This window comes from Chrysemys picta, chromosome 9 (assembly GCF_011386835.1).
Source record: "Chrysemys picta bellii isolate R12L10 chromosome 9, ASM1138683v2, whole genome shotgun sequence".
Taxonomy (NCBI): Eukaryota; Metazoa; Chordata; order Testudines; family Emydidae; genus Chrysemys; species Chrysemys picta.
In genome coordinates, this window is record NC_088799.1 from 15,885,484 (window position 1) to 15,900,821 (window position 15,338).

The window sequence follows — 15,338 nt, forward strand, 5'->3', positions numbered from 1 at the left end:
AGTTTTAAGGCTCTAAATCTGCAGTATAGCAAGAGTCCATGGGATATATTCATGCATAGAGATTGCATGGTTTACAATGGCCCCAGGCAAGAGAAGAACTTCAGCACAGCTTAATTTTACGTTTTGATGGATCGGGGCCAGAGTTGGCATATAGCACACTTTGGCATTGTGTTATCTTAGGGTGATTTCTAGAGCAACCTTGCAGAGGGGGAGCGGGGTGCTGCATTTAAAGGCTTGGTACCCAGCCATTGCTAGTCACCCCAGTTTAAGAAAGAACTGGTAGTAATTTCTGTGCACTTTTATTTTATTACTTTTTTGGCGAAGGCCCATGAAAAACCCTTCCAAAGTCTCTGGTTGAATGTTATGTCTGATGTTCGTATTTTAAAACTGCGGAGTGCGTTGGGCTCAATAACCAAATGGATTTCCACAGTTTCTCTCTTTTAATGTGTATTAATGTTTTGTTGATGTTGTTTTTCTTTACACTTCACAGCGTTGCGCTAACAATTCTAATTTTATTTCTAACCTGCTTGCCCTTCCTCTGGCTTTTTCCTGTCCCGATCTGTTTCCTCTGACGCTGATTAATCTTCCCTTACTCCCAGAGCTATAAGAAAGCTATAGATGAGGTTAGTGATATATTTTCTTAGTTGGTCATGCCTTTGCAAGGTTGACTAGTTAGAGCTTAATATCAAACCATGTTTTCTTAGTGCTGACATTCAAAAAGGTGGCAATGCTAGCATGGTTCAGATTTCAGATCTGGAAGATGGTATTTAGATACAGTGAGCTAATCTAAGGGGGGGGGGGAGAAATTGATCTGTTAATACATTTTGCTCAGTATATTTGGCTTCACAAAATCCATTTGCAGAGCACTTGCACAAAGGCCAAACCAAGAACTACTGTACTGTGAACCTTCATGAGCAGAACAAATCAGTGTTCTCTGGATTTTATAGGGAATAAACTGAGATTGGAACTTTCTTACCCTGACAAAGGCTGTCTTAATGGATTGCAGCAAAGGCCAGATTCTGCTCTGTTCCACCCGATGTGACCCCTTTGGTTTCAATGGGAAGCACAAATTTAGCTAAGAGCAGAATTACCCGCTTTTCAAATGAAGCCATGTCCTAATAACAATCATTCTTTTTGACAGCGTGTGCCAGGGCTGATACTCTGAGATTGCATTGCTCTGGCTATCGCATGATAACTTTAGGGAGATGGTTAATCGCACGCAGGTGAAATATTAATTTATAATATTATGAGCCAGATTCTCAGCTGGTACCAATTGGCATTGTAGTTAGCAGACTAAGAATCTGACCCTTTACCTTTTAAGGCCTTGAGTATACTTGGGGTTTGCACTGATGAATGGCAAATCCTAAGTGCAGACAAGGAAAGCAATGACTCACACTACTTGAGCTTGCCCTGCTTCGGGTAAGCACAACTGATCCAAATCGCTGTTTTTCTTGCCTACGTGTGGGGTTTACACAAGCGCAGCTATACCGATTGCAGCTATACCATTGGCTGGCATTGGGTCTAATCTCAAGTATAGACAAAGTGCCAAATTAGCACTTAAGGGGAGAAAACAGGGCCAGATTCCAATGTCTTTGCTCATATTGAGTAGTACCTTACTCTACTGGTACCCCCCATTGATTTCAGTGGAACTGTAAACAGAGCAAAGCTGCTATTCCATGTGGGTAAGGATCTCAGAGTTTCACTCTTTAATAGCAGTTCAGAGAACCTCATTTTAGAACATAAGAATGGCCATACTGGGTGAGACCAATGGTCCATCTAACCTAGTATCCTTTCTTCTCCCATGGGGAGATATTTTTGTTTTAAAAATATCAAGGTTAAAAAAAAATCAATGTTTATCATAGTGAATTTGGTGGTGACATGTTAAAACACATTTGCTGAATGAAAAACCATTTGTGTTTTATTGGTAGTGTAAACTCCCCTGGGTTCATTTTAGGACCAAAAAAACTGGTATTTCCACTTCTTTAGAAAACAGTTAGTAGGCATGAGCTCAGATATTTCAGAAGTGATGGTGGAATATGGAGTCCTTTGCCCCTGAGCAATGATTTGATTGGCTCTGTCTGATTCTGAGTGATGAAGACTTCACCAAACATTGCCACAATTTGTTGGCAGCCTGAATGAAAAGAGCAAGGATTCAATGGATGTGGATTCTGGGATATTCTCTTGCACTCCCTAGAGGAGCGCCATGCAGAACAGGGTTAGAGTACATAAGTGGGCAGTATAGGTTGAAGATTGCACAGTCACTGTCCCTCCTGTGGCTAATCTCATCTCATCTGCTAGGACAGTCACAGTAGCACCTTTTTTGACATACAGATGTCACTTAATGCAGTTGTAATTGTGATGCCACAAAATATTTCTAGTTAATACATCAGAGTAGGAGTGAATTTATACTAAATAGAAATGCTAATAAAGGGCCAAATCCTGCCATGTGCTGAGTAGTTCTCTTGTGAGGGCCTAAGTGCACTCAACTCCCCTTCACTTTGGTGTGACTTGAAGGCACTCAGCATCCTGCAAGATCGGGCCCAAAGTTACGCAATGTTGTCAGGCAAATGCAGCAAATCTTCAGAGCTGGTTTGCGAGGTGGCTGCTTCTTGCCAGGTTCTGCACGTGGATTTCACTAATATAGCTGATGAGATCTGGGTTCACCTGAGCTGTGTCTATCTTCATATTTAATAACAGATTTTATGTTGGCTTCCAAACCTATCCACCACTTCACCAGTAACCACAGTGCAATTGCATTCAGATAACTGGGTTGAATCTAGAAGGCTCAAAGCTAGTGTTGCTACAATGAGTGTGGCTTGGCAGTGCCAGTTTTACTGCCCATCCATATTTTTAAACACAAAAATTAAGTTATATGAATTTTACACTTCTTACCATATGTAAATATTATTAAAACAGATTTGTACATCTAACAATGTTGAAGTCTTAAATATGTACACAGAAAAGACTGTATTGTCAGTAGTACATTTCTGATCTAGTATTTATGATATGTCTTACAAATATTTGAACATGCACTAACCTCTGTTGTTAACTGGACTGATAACTTGCATTTCTACATACAGTGGTAAGTGACCCCTTTCTAAAATGATTTTCTATAAAAAGTAGAAGAAATAAAAGAGAAAACCGCTAGCTAGTTCTCTTGGACTGAACAAGAGCAATGCATTTTGCTTAATGAGAGAGCTTGCTAATGAAAACATTTCAATCAATATCCAGATAGGGGCAACATTAATGTAAAATGAGGTTTAAATGAGCTTTGTGATTCTGGAAACTGAACTGACCTGTTTCCAGAAAATATTAAATCTAAAGAAGTCTTTGCAATTAAGAGCAATTTAACTGCACTGGTAGTGCGATCTCATATGTTATGTCACCTTCAGTAATAACATTTCAAACATATATTTGGTGCTAAAGAGCACTTTCTTTCTAGTTGTTGTATTGGGGGTTTTTTGGTCCAAGATTGAGGCAATGAATCAGTAAAACTCTACAAAGTGATTATCTAGAGAAAATGAGAGCATCAAAGAATTAACCACCCCACGGCAGAATCTACACTGGAAAATATTGATTACCTCATCGTATTGTCTGACACTGAGAGTATTATTGCTACTATAATTTCAAAATTAGATATTAAAAACTAATTAAGCTGGTATTAAACAATACTTGTTAACTATCTATTGATGATGGCTATGGCAGACTGATAATATATTTATGTTAATCAACACTTTGTGTCTGGTTGAAGGATTGTAACACTCCCAGACTTTTCTAAAGTTGAGAGACGTTACATGCTTGTTTTCTAAGCACTAGATTCCATCACTATTACTTGAGGTTGTACCTTACCCTGGGAGCAACCTCATTAATTTAATAATAGAATAAGTTACTGTTCAATGTCTTTAGGGATGGTCGGACGGCCCTAAGAAATCAGAGTTCCATGCTCAGATTTCAATCTCTTAGTTGCTGCAGTTTGTGGGCAGAGATAATGTGGATGCAATTTAATATGCACAGTTACCTTTGCTTGGAAATTGCAGGTGTGAAAATAGAGACCAGTTTTTATCTGGTCTCTTGATACTTGGAAATAATTGGTGCTAGTCCTAAATGGTAGGGAGAATTACAACTTTAAAAGAGATGCTGTGTTGCAATTTTCTTTTATACAGCTTTAAAAAATTGGGGGAAATCTAACCAGTTCAATGAAAAGTGATTACTAAATGATTTGGTTTTTGACTATAGACTGAAAACGTCTTTAGATAGTTCAAATTTTAATTTATTCTTATTTCATCAGTTTAGGAAAACCAAACAAGCCATAGAAGCTGCTTGAGTAATTAGTTGTCATGATTATGGATTTGACTGTATTTCAGTCACCAAGTTATTGGCATTGGAAATAAACTCTTAAATACCATATTCTCTCTTTAGTCATAATAAAGATCCTTTCTTAAGGAACGGGCAACATTTCGTTTTTGTGAGAAATGTAGCATATCTGAAGCAGTGTTGCCTAATGGATAGAACACTAGACTGGAATTCAGGAGACCTTGGTTCTATTCCAAACTCTGCCACTAGCCTGCTGGGTGACCTTGGGCAAGTCACTTTCCCTCTCTGTGCCTCAGTTTTCCTGTCTTTAAAATGGGGATAATGACTCACCTCCTTTGTAAAGTGCGTGGAGATCTATAAATGAAAAAGCACTATAGACAAGCAAGATATTATTTCCTGTAAAACAGAACTTGAATTTTAATTTTATTTTACTTGACTGGCATTTATGGGACCTGGTCAAAGCTCATTGAACTCAGTGAGTCTTTCCATTGACTTTAATGGGCTAGAATATGGTCCTCTATTTTCAGTCATGAACCCCTAACCGTGCTCTTTAATATGGAATATGTTCTTATCTATTTCTCAACGCATGGATGAGATGATGTATGTCAATTATACACTGACCTAAAAAATGATCCTCACGTTTTTTCTGTGGCCATGTTGCATGTGCTTAGTGATGGCGAGGCACAGAAAAGTGCGAGAGGAAAAAGCCCTTCCCAGAAGTGGATGTCTTGCTGCCACAGAAACCAGAAGTGTTTCTATAGGAACTGCCAAAATCTAAACTTGGTTACACTGACCTCAAATGAATTTGGTACGGTTGCATGGGAGTAAATTAAAGGGGTCACAGCCGCTAATCAATAGGGTGTAACTGGGAGCAGCATGTAGGCATGTCCCCATACTAAGTCATTGCATTGAGATAAAGACTACTGACCTAAAACCATGATATTAATAAAAATCCCCTTTGAAGTGTGAAACAGTCATGCTGTTTCTTTTTTACCCTTCAAATGATTGATAGTTTCTGATGGTTTCTCACTGCAACAGGCACCAATTAAGTCTGACTTTAGGGCAAATTTAAATGTCAATAAAGCATTTTAGTTGATCTGTGTGGAATTAGGGATGAATGATTACTTATTTCACTTAACGCTGTGAGGGCTTCATTTTGAGTTTCTAATCCGAATGATGCCCGAAGAGTTTATTACGTCCTTAAGCCAGGAATAGCAAACAACTAAAGTAAAATTTGCTCTGCAAAATATTACTGCTTCTCTATTAAAAATAGGCTGGGTTTTCAGTCTCAATTATATGTTTTTCATATTTTTTTCCTCTGCTGCCAAGGGGTAAATTTTAAGACCTCCCGGTACAATTTTAATTAATATTGTTATCCTAGTCACTCTGCTGGAACAGTATACTGGAGATTTGTGGAATGCAGTAGAGAGAGAATATGGCCATAAGAAAACTGTGGAATTTAGTATTTTTCAATGAGTTTCTTTCTCCCTAATCCTTTATCTCTGACCGAATGCACTGATGGCTACATCGGTCACTAATATAGGGAGAAATGGTAAGACTGACAATTGCAATACGTTGTTTGTCATGTGCATGCTTTGTGCAATAGAATACTCTAACCCATTCTAATTAGAGCTCTCATACTTTTTTTTTTTTTTTTTTTGCCCTACTGCTTCCCCCTGCATTGCTATAAAAGCATGTAAGATAATAAAAAGTCTATTTTCTACACGGTGCCTGCAATGTCCCTTGTACTTAAGTAACTGTCTATTTTACATAACTGTCAGGTCTAAGGTTTCATCAAAGTCATGGTAAACTGAAAAATGGCTCTTTTATTTATTTATTTTTATGACTTCTACTTCTTTTTCATTTTTTTCTTAATTTTCAGGCTAGGAGGTACAGTATTGCACATTTCACATAAAGTGTTTAAGCTATTTCTGCTGAGGGCTTTTTTTTTAATTGTTGTGGTTGACTCAGAGCCATGACTCAAAAACTTCATCAAACTTGGTGCTGCAGTGAGCTGAGCAGTTTGACTCTGATGCTGTGTCACTGCTTCCCGGCAACTTCCTGTCAGCTCAGACTGGTAATTGAAACAGATCTTGCCTTGGGGATTGCACCATTCTGTCGGAAATGCGACCATTGCTTTCTTTCCAACGGCATTTATAACAGAGCAAATACCATTATGGTGTGTCTTTGAGAGGCTCAGAAGAAAACAGGTTTGGAGAATTTCTCCTGCAGCACTCTCCCTTTGAAATAACATTGTTTTCCAGTTTACTATGATGGTGACTGAACATCACCTTTTCAACAAATATAATTTTGACGTGTATATACATATGTGTTTATATATATACACACACACACACACACACATACATACAAACATATTAAAACATAGGTTGGCTATTGATTTTCAACAAGCATAAAGTCAGTTTCATTTTGTTTAATAAATGCTACACGCTACAAACATTGTTTTATGTTTGTTTGATGTTTGTAATAATTCTGTTATGCTATTTCTTGTTGCTCGTGCTGTAGCATTGGCTTTCGAAGAGATATGTGTGACACTTTTCTTGCTTTAAATACAATTCACGTTGGCTTTTAATTTTTTTTGCCTCCCCTTAGGACCTGACTGCGTTAGCCAAAGAGTTGAGGGAACTGCGTATCGAAGAGACCAATCGCCCTCTGAAAAAGGTGACTGACTACTCTTCCTCCAGCGAGGAATCAGAAAGCAGTGAAGAGGAAGAGGAGGATGGTGAAAGTGAAACGCACGATGGGACAGTGCCTGTCAGTGACATCCCAAGACTTATGTAAGAGACCAATTATATAAGGGCAAGGCTGTGAAATTGCAAAATGTTTTTCTCCTCAGGAAATCATAATTTTACCTTGATGCACAATAGTTCCCAAACTGGTCCATGGACCACTGACAGTCCACTGGCCACCTGCTGGTAGTCTTTGGAGAGTTGGCAGGTCACATGGGCCAGCTCCTCCTTCTTGCTGCCATGTGCTTCACTGTCTAGGTTCCTCACCGAGAATTTTAAGTTAAAAATACATCAATACTTCACTGATTTTATTTTCCATGTAGGCAATGTTAGTCATTATAGTCACAGGCACGTGAATGGGAAGAGAGAGGACTGTAGGACACTCTCCGCTAAGATGTGGTCTGCATTGTGGAAGAGTTTGAGAACCATGTAATAGTGCACTGACCTTCCTATTCCTATTGCTTCTGGTGTGGTGGTGCCAATATTCCCTCTTTCTGAGTTCAGTGAGTGGTCCGGAAGCTCGGTCACAACTTTGGATGATTCATTGACTCTGAAAATCAGTATTTCATAAGGCCAATTGGAAAGTTATTTACTGGGAGAGATCAAATTCTCAGCATTGCACTTAAATTAATGGGCCTGATCCTACTCCCATTGAACTCAACAGCAAAACTCCCACTGAGTTCAGTGACAGCCAGATCAGGCCTACTGTAGTTGCTATAGTAACTGTACATGCTTTTCATCTTCCAAAACCACAACAGAACAATGCTCGAGGGCCCTATCCCCGAATATGTTGAGTGCCCGCTGTGAGGCATGGCACTCCCTCAATTCTCATTCTATCTTTATCAGCTATTCTGTGGCCCTGATCATAGTATCTGAGCCCCTCACAATGATTTATGAATTTATCTGCACAGTCCCCTCTGAGATAGCAAAGTATTATGAACCCTGTTTAACAAATGGAGATTTGAGGCACAGAAAGATGAAGGGCCAGATCCTCAGCTAGAGTAAATTGACTTCAGTGGAGCTATGCTGATTTCAACTACCTGAGGATCTGGCCTTCAGTGATCAGTGCAAGGTCACACAGGAATCCTGTGGTAGAGCCAGGATTAGACCATAGCTCTCCTGGGACCCAGTTCACTGCCTTAACCTTAGACCATCACTGGCATGGAAAGAATGAAATAAACAGGGGGGAGTTACAGACTTAAAATCCATGTACTACAGCATTAAGGTTGTGACTCCTTTGCAAGTCACTCGTTTTACTCGGGTATTGCAGTGTTATGAGATTAGCGCAGGATGTTACCTGTAGTCCCAAAAGGTATGTCTTCACTGCAGAGTTAATGCAAGTGATCGGGACCCAGGTTAGCCTAGCCCAGGTATGAGTAGCCACACTGCAAAGCCACACTTGAGTTACTGTGTCCTCACTCCTGCTGTGTGTATTGCTAGGACTTCTGGGGGCATATATCATGGTTTTTCTGCTGCAGGAAGATGAGCCACTCTGATTCTTTCCCAATGAATTGTGGGAGAACTTGTCTCCCCTGGGCACACAAGGTGAGAGGGGGAATTGTGGGAAGGTATTAGAGACTATCAGCAGTCAAGTGATTTAACCTATATCTGTAATGAGTGAGTTACCAGCCCAAGTGAAAGTGGCACCCAAACTCTAATCCACAACTCAACCAGGCTTACAGCACTGCCAAACTTGGGAGGGAGGTTAGGGGCAACACCTGAATAAGAATGTATGTTAACTGCAGGGAAGATGTTCCCAAAGTGATTGCAATATACATGACCGGGCAAATCACAGATAAAGCATCAAATTCACAGGTGGGATAACTCCATTTGCACCTGCTGATACCAGTTGTGAATGTGATTCAGAGTCTAAACATCAAGAACCCATGTGCCAATAAACATTCGGGCACACTTACAATGCTTGGACACAAATGGGTGCACACACACGACATAAGCAATGTTCTGTGGACAAAAGGTGGGACTTTGCGCATGCATTGTGCATGCACATTTTTATGGGTGCTGCCCAAAGTGGCCTGTTTGGCAACAAAATATGTATTAAAACACACCTTAAACTATCGTGCTTTGTTTATAATATATCTATAAGACCTTGTCACTTTATTTCTAGCATTATAAAGTACTTCCCTTTCTTGTTTTGATGATACCAGGAGAACACTACTTGTGGCTTGCAGGGCTTGGTGCTGTCCAATGAAGTAATGAGAGCACTTTGTAATACCATAAAGAGAGAGGCAGGGGGAGTCATATATATATATGTATATGTACACACACTACAGTATCTTACATAGGGACAAGCTTAAAGCATGAATGCACTATACTTCTAATTCACACAATAGGTAAGGCACCTTATGCCAGTGGAGGATCAGGCATGGTGGAGCTCTGCTTCACCAAACTGCCTCTAGAATGTCCCTGACATCAGGGCCGGCTCCAGGCACCAGCTCAGCAAGCAGGTGCTTGGGGCGGCCAAGGGGAAGGGGCGGCAGGTCGGGCTCTTCGACGGCAATTCAGTGGCGGGTCCCTCTTGGAGGGAAGGACCTGCCGCCGAAGTACGGCCGAAGAAGAAAGCGGCGCGGTGGAGCTGCTGCCGATTGCGATCGCGGCTGTTTGTTTGTTTGTTTGTTTTTCCCGCTTGGGGCGGCAAAAACCCTGGAGCTGACCCTGCCTGACATGCCCTCTCTGCTTCCCCCTCTACATAGGGCAAATTCTTCACTGGCTATTTCTGGCCACTTTATGCCAATTGCATGTTGCAAAGTGGCTTTAACAGATTGGAGAATTACCCTCTGTCTCTTGCCCTTTTACTTGTATTTGTGAAGACTGAAGGATTTTCTCTCTGGAGATAGCAGTTGTACTGCTTGATCATAAAACTCTTTGCATTAGCCTCCAAGTAGACGGTTAGACTTTCTTTGCTCTTACAATCAGGTGCATGTGCATACAAGAACAGAATGAGCAAGATTACAATAGGCAAGAAATGAATGACACCCTATACCCGGCTAGGGGCGTGAGTCAGAGCCCGAGTCCCACTGTGACTCAGGTGCAACCCTTGTCATTTACAATGTGGATGCAGGTCAAGCTGCAACCTCGAGTCAGAAGGGCTGCATAGTGCAGTATGCACATGTTAGCATGGCTGTGAGATCTGGGTCCAGCAATCATAAACCCAGGTTTACCATGCAGTGTGGATGCTCAAGCACTGGCTTGGAAACACTGAGTCCACAAGCTCAGGTCCCACAGGGTATGTCTACAGTGGAATAAAAGACCCCCAGCATTGTTGTGGCTGGCACGGGTCAGCTGGCTTGGGCTTGTGGGGTTTGGGCGGCAGGGCTAAAAATGACTGTGTTGACATTTAGGCTTGGGGACCCTCCCCACTCATGGGGTCCCAGAGCTTAGTGTGGTGTGTAGACATAACCTTAGGTCCTTTGTAGTACACCCAGTTCCATTCCATCTTGAAATAAGATGCAGAAGAAATAATACATTTTTCTACATTAATGACAGAAATTTGCAACGCTAATGTTTTCCATTTTACCACCAGACCAACAGGAGTTCCTGGAAGCAATGAGCCATACAACATAGGAATGGTGGCATCCCATGGTCTAGAAACACCCCATGCAGATACATTTAGCAGTATTTCCAGGGAAGGGACTTTAATGGTAAGGGAGGTAAGTCGGAGATAAGAGTTTCTCTGGAACATCTTCAGGAGGTTTTGTCTTCGTAAGCATGAAAAACAATTATAGTGTGTATTCTAAACCGAAAATGATTGATTAAATTGTGCTCATTAATGGCTCAGTAATATAATTATACTGTATAAATAAATATGACAAACAAATGATTCTCACAACGACAAACAGCAGTGAATAGTAATACTAGAAGACTGGGATGGGATTTGATTTAATTTACTCTGCTGTAAAACCAGAGGAAATCCAAGCCAAAAGGGTTGCTTTCAATTTACATCTTTGTTAGAGAGATTGGAATCTGGCCCAAAGTTTCCCGTTCTCGTCACCATTTTTCAACTCCTCCCCACCTCCACTTAGCCATCTGCCAAAGACATTCAGTTGATTTAGTATAATTATAACTTCTTATCTGAGCACTCTAATTGCAATATCTTGGCTCCTGTACAAGGAGGACCAAAAAACCTAGAACATAATGTCAGTGATTGCATTTATGAAAACGATGGAATGCAAAGGTGGAGAAGTCTCCTGGCTGGACATCAAGCATGTCTCCAAAGGTCACAATAAACTTGACTTCTGGTTTTAAGGAATTGCTGAAGTAAAGCTGTGGTCATCCCACAGAATATTTTGGGTACATTTTTGGCCTTTCCAGTTTGAAATCATGGTCCACCACATTCATCAAATCTCCCCAGTTCAATTCTATTTGGCTTCTATTCCACCATTCTTGAGTCTCATATGGGTCTCCTGGTGAGGAGTGCAGTATGTAAACAAGGATGATTTAGAGAGAGACTACTTTGATTTCCACTGCATTATGATAAAAGAGCAAGACTGAGCCTCACATTAAAAAAAATTGCCCATGGAGAAGCCTCAGATTCTTTTTCTGTTGCAGTTCTTTATCATGCGGTAGATTTTCCTGAAACAGGCGGGTGGTATTTTCCTGAAAGGCCCCACTCTGTTGGCAGGTGTTGATCTTGTTGCGGGAGGGGTTCGGCTGAGACAGTGCAGCCAGTGACTCCTCACCCTGCCTGAACATAAAGGAGTTGAGAGTGGCTGCCTAGAAGGAAAGGATCTAGGATGTGGGGTGGGCAGTCCTGAGGGAAGAACCTTAGGAGCTGCCAAGCCTGTGGAGTCGGTTTGAGCTGGTCTTTGATATCTGATTGTTTAGAAATAAAGCCAAACCCCAGGAGGGATGTGAGTTTGGACTTTACATAGTGTGGGAGGTCTTTGTTTTTATAGTAGATTGGAAAAGGTGCCTACTCACAGTCCCCAATTTCTTAGAGCAGAATGATGATTTATTACTATATCAATTCTTTTTTCCTTTGGGGAAAAATAAATCTTTCCAAGGGCTAGCCTAGGTGACCTATGAACAAGCATTTGCCCTCCAACAGTAGATAATGTAGCTGTTTGCCCTCGTCAAAATATTACTCCAGGCCACGGCAGGGATGGGGAGAGGAGGGCAGCGCTGTGGTCCCAAACTCTCCACCAGCGAAACACATGCCAGCTGGAAGTAGCCATTTGCAGGAAGAATATACAAAGAAAGGTGAGAGAGCTATTTGCTCCCCTTTCGAAATAGCCAAAGACTTCTCACTGAGACCCAAAGCGAGGGAGAGAAATCCCATGTAACTCCAGAACAAAGAAAGGAGACAGCAGAAAAAGCCGTACAACTTGAACTTCGTCCTGCCACAGAATCAGAAATGGATTCAATGCAAAATGAGCACATCATATAAAACCCATCTAATCCATTGCCACCCCTCAGCCTGGTTTGTACAGAGATTCTTGAAGCATAGTGATACTTGTCCACCTTGTCATGCCAGTGAAGTTAATTAAATTGAATACAAGTACAAGCCACGACCATGATTAACCAGCCACTTTTGAAATGCTGGTACTAAGCATTGCTACTGTAAAACTTGCTCTGTGCAAACAATACCAAATGAGAGCACTGGTGTCAGATAAGGACTTTAAAACTAAAGGCAGCTGAAAAATCTAACTGATAATAGAAAATATAGTGTCATATACAAATCTTCTGTTGTTCTCTTAGGACCTTATCCAAAGCCCAATGAAGTCAATGGAAAGACTCTTGTTGACTTCTATGGTCAGGGCTTTTCTGCCCTCTTCCATGCACAAGGACAGTGCCCAGCTTTAAGGTGAAAGGTGTTCAGTAATCAAAGGACATGTCCTTTAGCCCATAAGCTAACTACTTATGCTAAACGATCTGTTCAGTCTTGTGTTTAGCTGTGACATTGTTAGTATTTTTCCCAGACCTGAAGAAGAGCTCTGCATAGCTTGAAGGCTTGTCTCTCTCACCAACAGAAGTTGATATTATAAAATAAAATAAAAGATATTACCTCCCCCCACCTTGTCTCTCTAATATCCTGGGACCAACAACGCTGCATGAAGCAAATGGCTATCACACTTAGCAGCAGCACTTGTTATCCTAGTCAGATTGTGTTTTGAGGGGTCTTTACAAACACTTCAGATGGACACATCTCCTTAGCTACAGAAATTGATAGGCTGCAGGTGTGATTGCTAATAAAAATAGCAATAGGGGGAGAACTTCCATAACAATACCTGTCTGCATGGGAAAAGCACATGCTAGAGAGGGTGATTTGCCCGTTTGAAAGAAACAGGGCCCTTGTCTGCAAAGGTATCTGATATAGACAGTTACTTGGCAGACTCAGTTATGTCATGGAGAAATGGAGACTGACCTTAAATTCTAAACATTGATGGGCCCCAAAGCAGTTTCAGGCAAATCATTTCTTCCTTCTTCTGTCTTTGCTCCTCGACTAACCTGAGAATTTGGCAGCTGCAAGGATCAGGGCTATGTCATCTGTGGCTGCATATCACAACCCCAGTAATCTTTCAGGTACAGTCGCCTGCTCACGCATTTCTCTAATAACTGATATTAGTAGCAGTTAGTTGGATTGTAGTGCCCTGCCTGTGAGTTCTGCTAGACTCCTGATTCTCCAAACAGGTATCACACATGACTTGTGCAGTCTAGAGAGAAGATCTGCTTTGTTGGTTGCCAGTGGGGGGCCTATAAGAGAGGAGAGAATTAAATAAGACTTTCTTGGATTAGAGCGCTTACCTAAAAATGTATCTGGAGTAGGTTTGTCTCCTCTCCACAGAGGCGTGTAACCCTTGTTGACACTAATGGGAGCTTTGTGTGCATAGCAAGACAAGAATAGATCTGTTATTCTGTGGAAGGGAAATGTTGATGCTGTTCACTGGTGTTTTGTACTCCAGAAGCATGCTTTTGGAGCTGTATTAGCGATTGTGGAAATCCTGCAATCAGACCCCTTATCGCTGTAGCTTTTAAAAGGCAGAGGGACCAAATCTGCCCTCCATCATACAAACCCAAATCTCTTGGAAGTCAATGGGCCTTGGCCTATTCTCACGGACTGACTTGGGTGTACCATTGGACCAGCGGGATTTGCACCTGCATGCCCAAAGTGAGAATTTGGCCTATGGTTACTTTGTTACAAAAAGGTTGATTCAAAATCATTAGCATCATCCGACGTCTCCTGTTGGTGTAACATGGCTAATTGCTTCTAAAGTTACTTTGTGATTAATTCTCTCTTTCTCCTGTTTTATATTTTGCTGCTTGCCAGATGTGCATGGGGAGAATATGGCAGAGAGGGCTCTTGTTCTGTGCTTGCTTTGATACCTGGGTTACTGCAGTAGATCTATTTGTTTTTTCCTTCTCCTCTTCCTTGTACCTTGTGTCTCTGCAGACCACTGGTGAAAAAAAGCGTTCTAGCCATGCAGCCAGCAATGGCTTTGCTGGGCACATCAATCTCCCTGATCTGGTGCAGCAAAGCCACTCGCCTGCAGGCACACCGACTGAGGCCCTGGGGCGAGTCTCCACGCATGCGCAAGACATGGACTCAGTGGCTGAAGTAGGTGGTGGGGCCTCTTTGTTACATAGCTATTCCTCTTCCTTCACATTGCTTTGAACAAGTATTAACATCCTCTGAGGAAGGGGCTTTCTCAGTGTTTTCCTCCAGTCATCTCTGCTCACCTCTCTTTGTTTCCAGTCCAGGATTATGATTATGAACGTAGTTGAAGTAACATTGAATCCACTTAGTAATAGGTAAATCGTTATATGTTTTAATGGTGGAAATTTGCACTAGGACTCATTTCAAACCCAGCAGTTAATGTCAATGTTTAGTGATGTTGGGGTTGAACCAAACATCCCAGAAGTTTGTGATAGTCCAGATGTGGGTCTCAACTTAACAACTTGGGGTGAAATCTTGGCCCTATTGAAGTCATTTTACCATTGACTCCACTGGGGCCCGGATTCTACCCTCTGGCTCATCTCTAATGGGAAGTTGAACTAAAAGATTGGTTAGAAAGATGCTGTGAAGTTCTTTAGGCCAAAAATGTAGCATACCTTTCAAGTTGTGGGTGTTTCCATTCAGGGTGAAGTGACTCTGATACCAGCTGCTTGGCAGTGAAGTGGTTAAATGTGATTTTTTTTTTCCTGCATAGGATACAAAAATCCTAACAAACTCAAGTTCTTACATATAAACAAAGTGAATCAAAGCCTGCCATTCATAGTCACTTACTATATATCATACACACTTGTCTTTGGGCCAAA

At 41.4% G+C, this 15,338-nt stretch overlaps 1 protein-coding gene across 32 annotated transcripts in view; it reads left to right on the forward strand.

The window, feature by feature from the left end:
* TNIK (TRAF2 and NCK interacting kinase) overlaps positions 1-15,338 on the forward strand; it is a 302,307-nt gene that overhangs the window by 263,440 nt on the left and 23,529 nt on the right. For 12 of the 32 annotated variants that reach the window (XM_042853762.2, XM_065557764.1, XM_065557767.1 and 9 more), the window contains 4 exons: positions 600-623; positions 6,928-7,112; positions 10,606-10,732; positions 14,473-14,637. In XM_042853762.2, coding sequence (XP_042709696.1) covers positions 600-623; positions 6,928-7,112; positions 10,606-10,732; positions 14,473-14,637 — 501 coding nt within the window. The remainder of the gene's footprint in view (positions 1-599; positions 624-6,927; positions 7,113-10,605; positions 10,733-14,472; positions 14,638-15,338) is intronic. The other 20 variants (XM_065557758.1, XM_065557766.1, XM_065557768.1 and 17 more) reach the window with 5 other exon arrangements.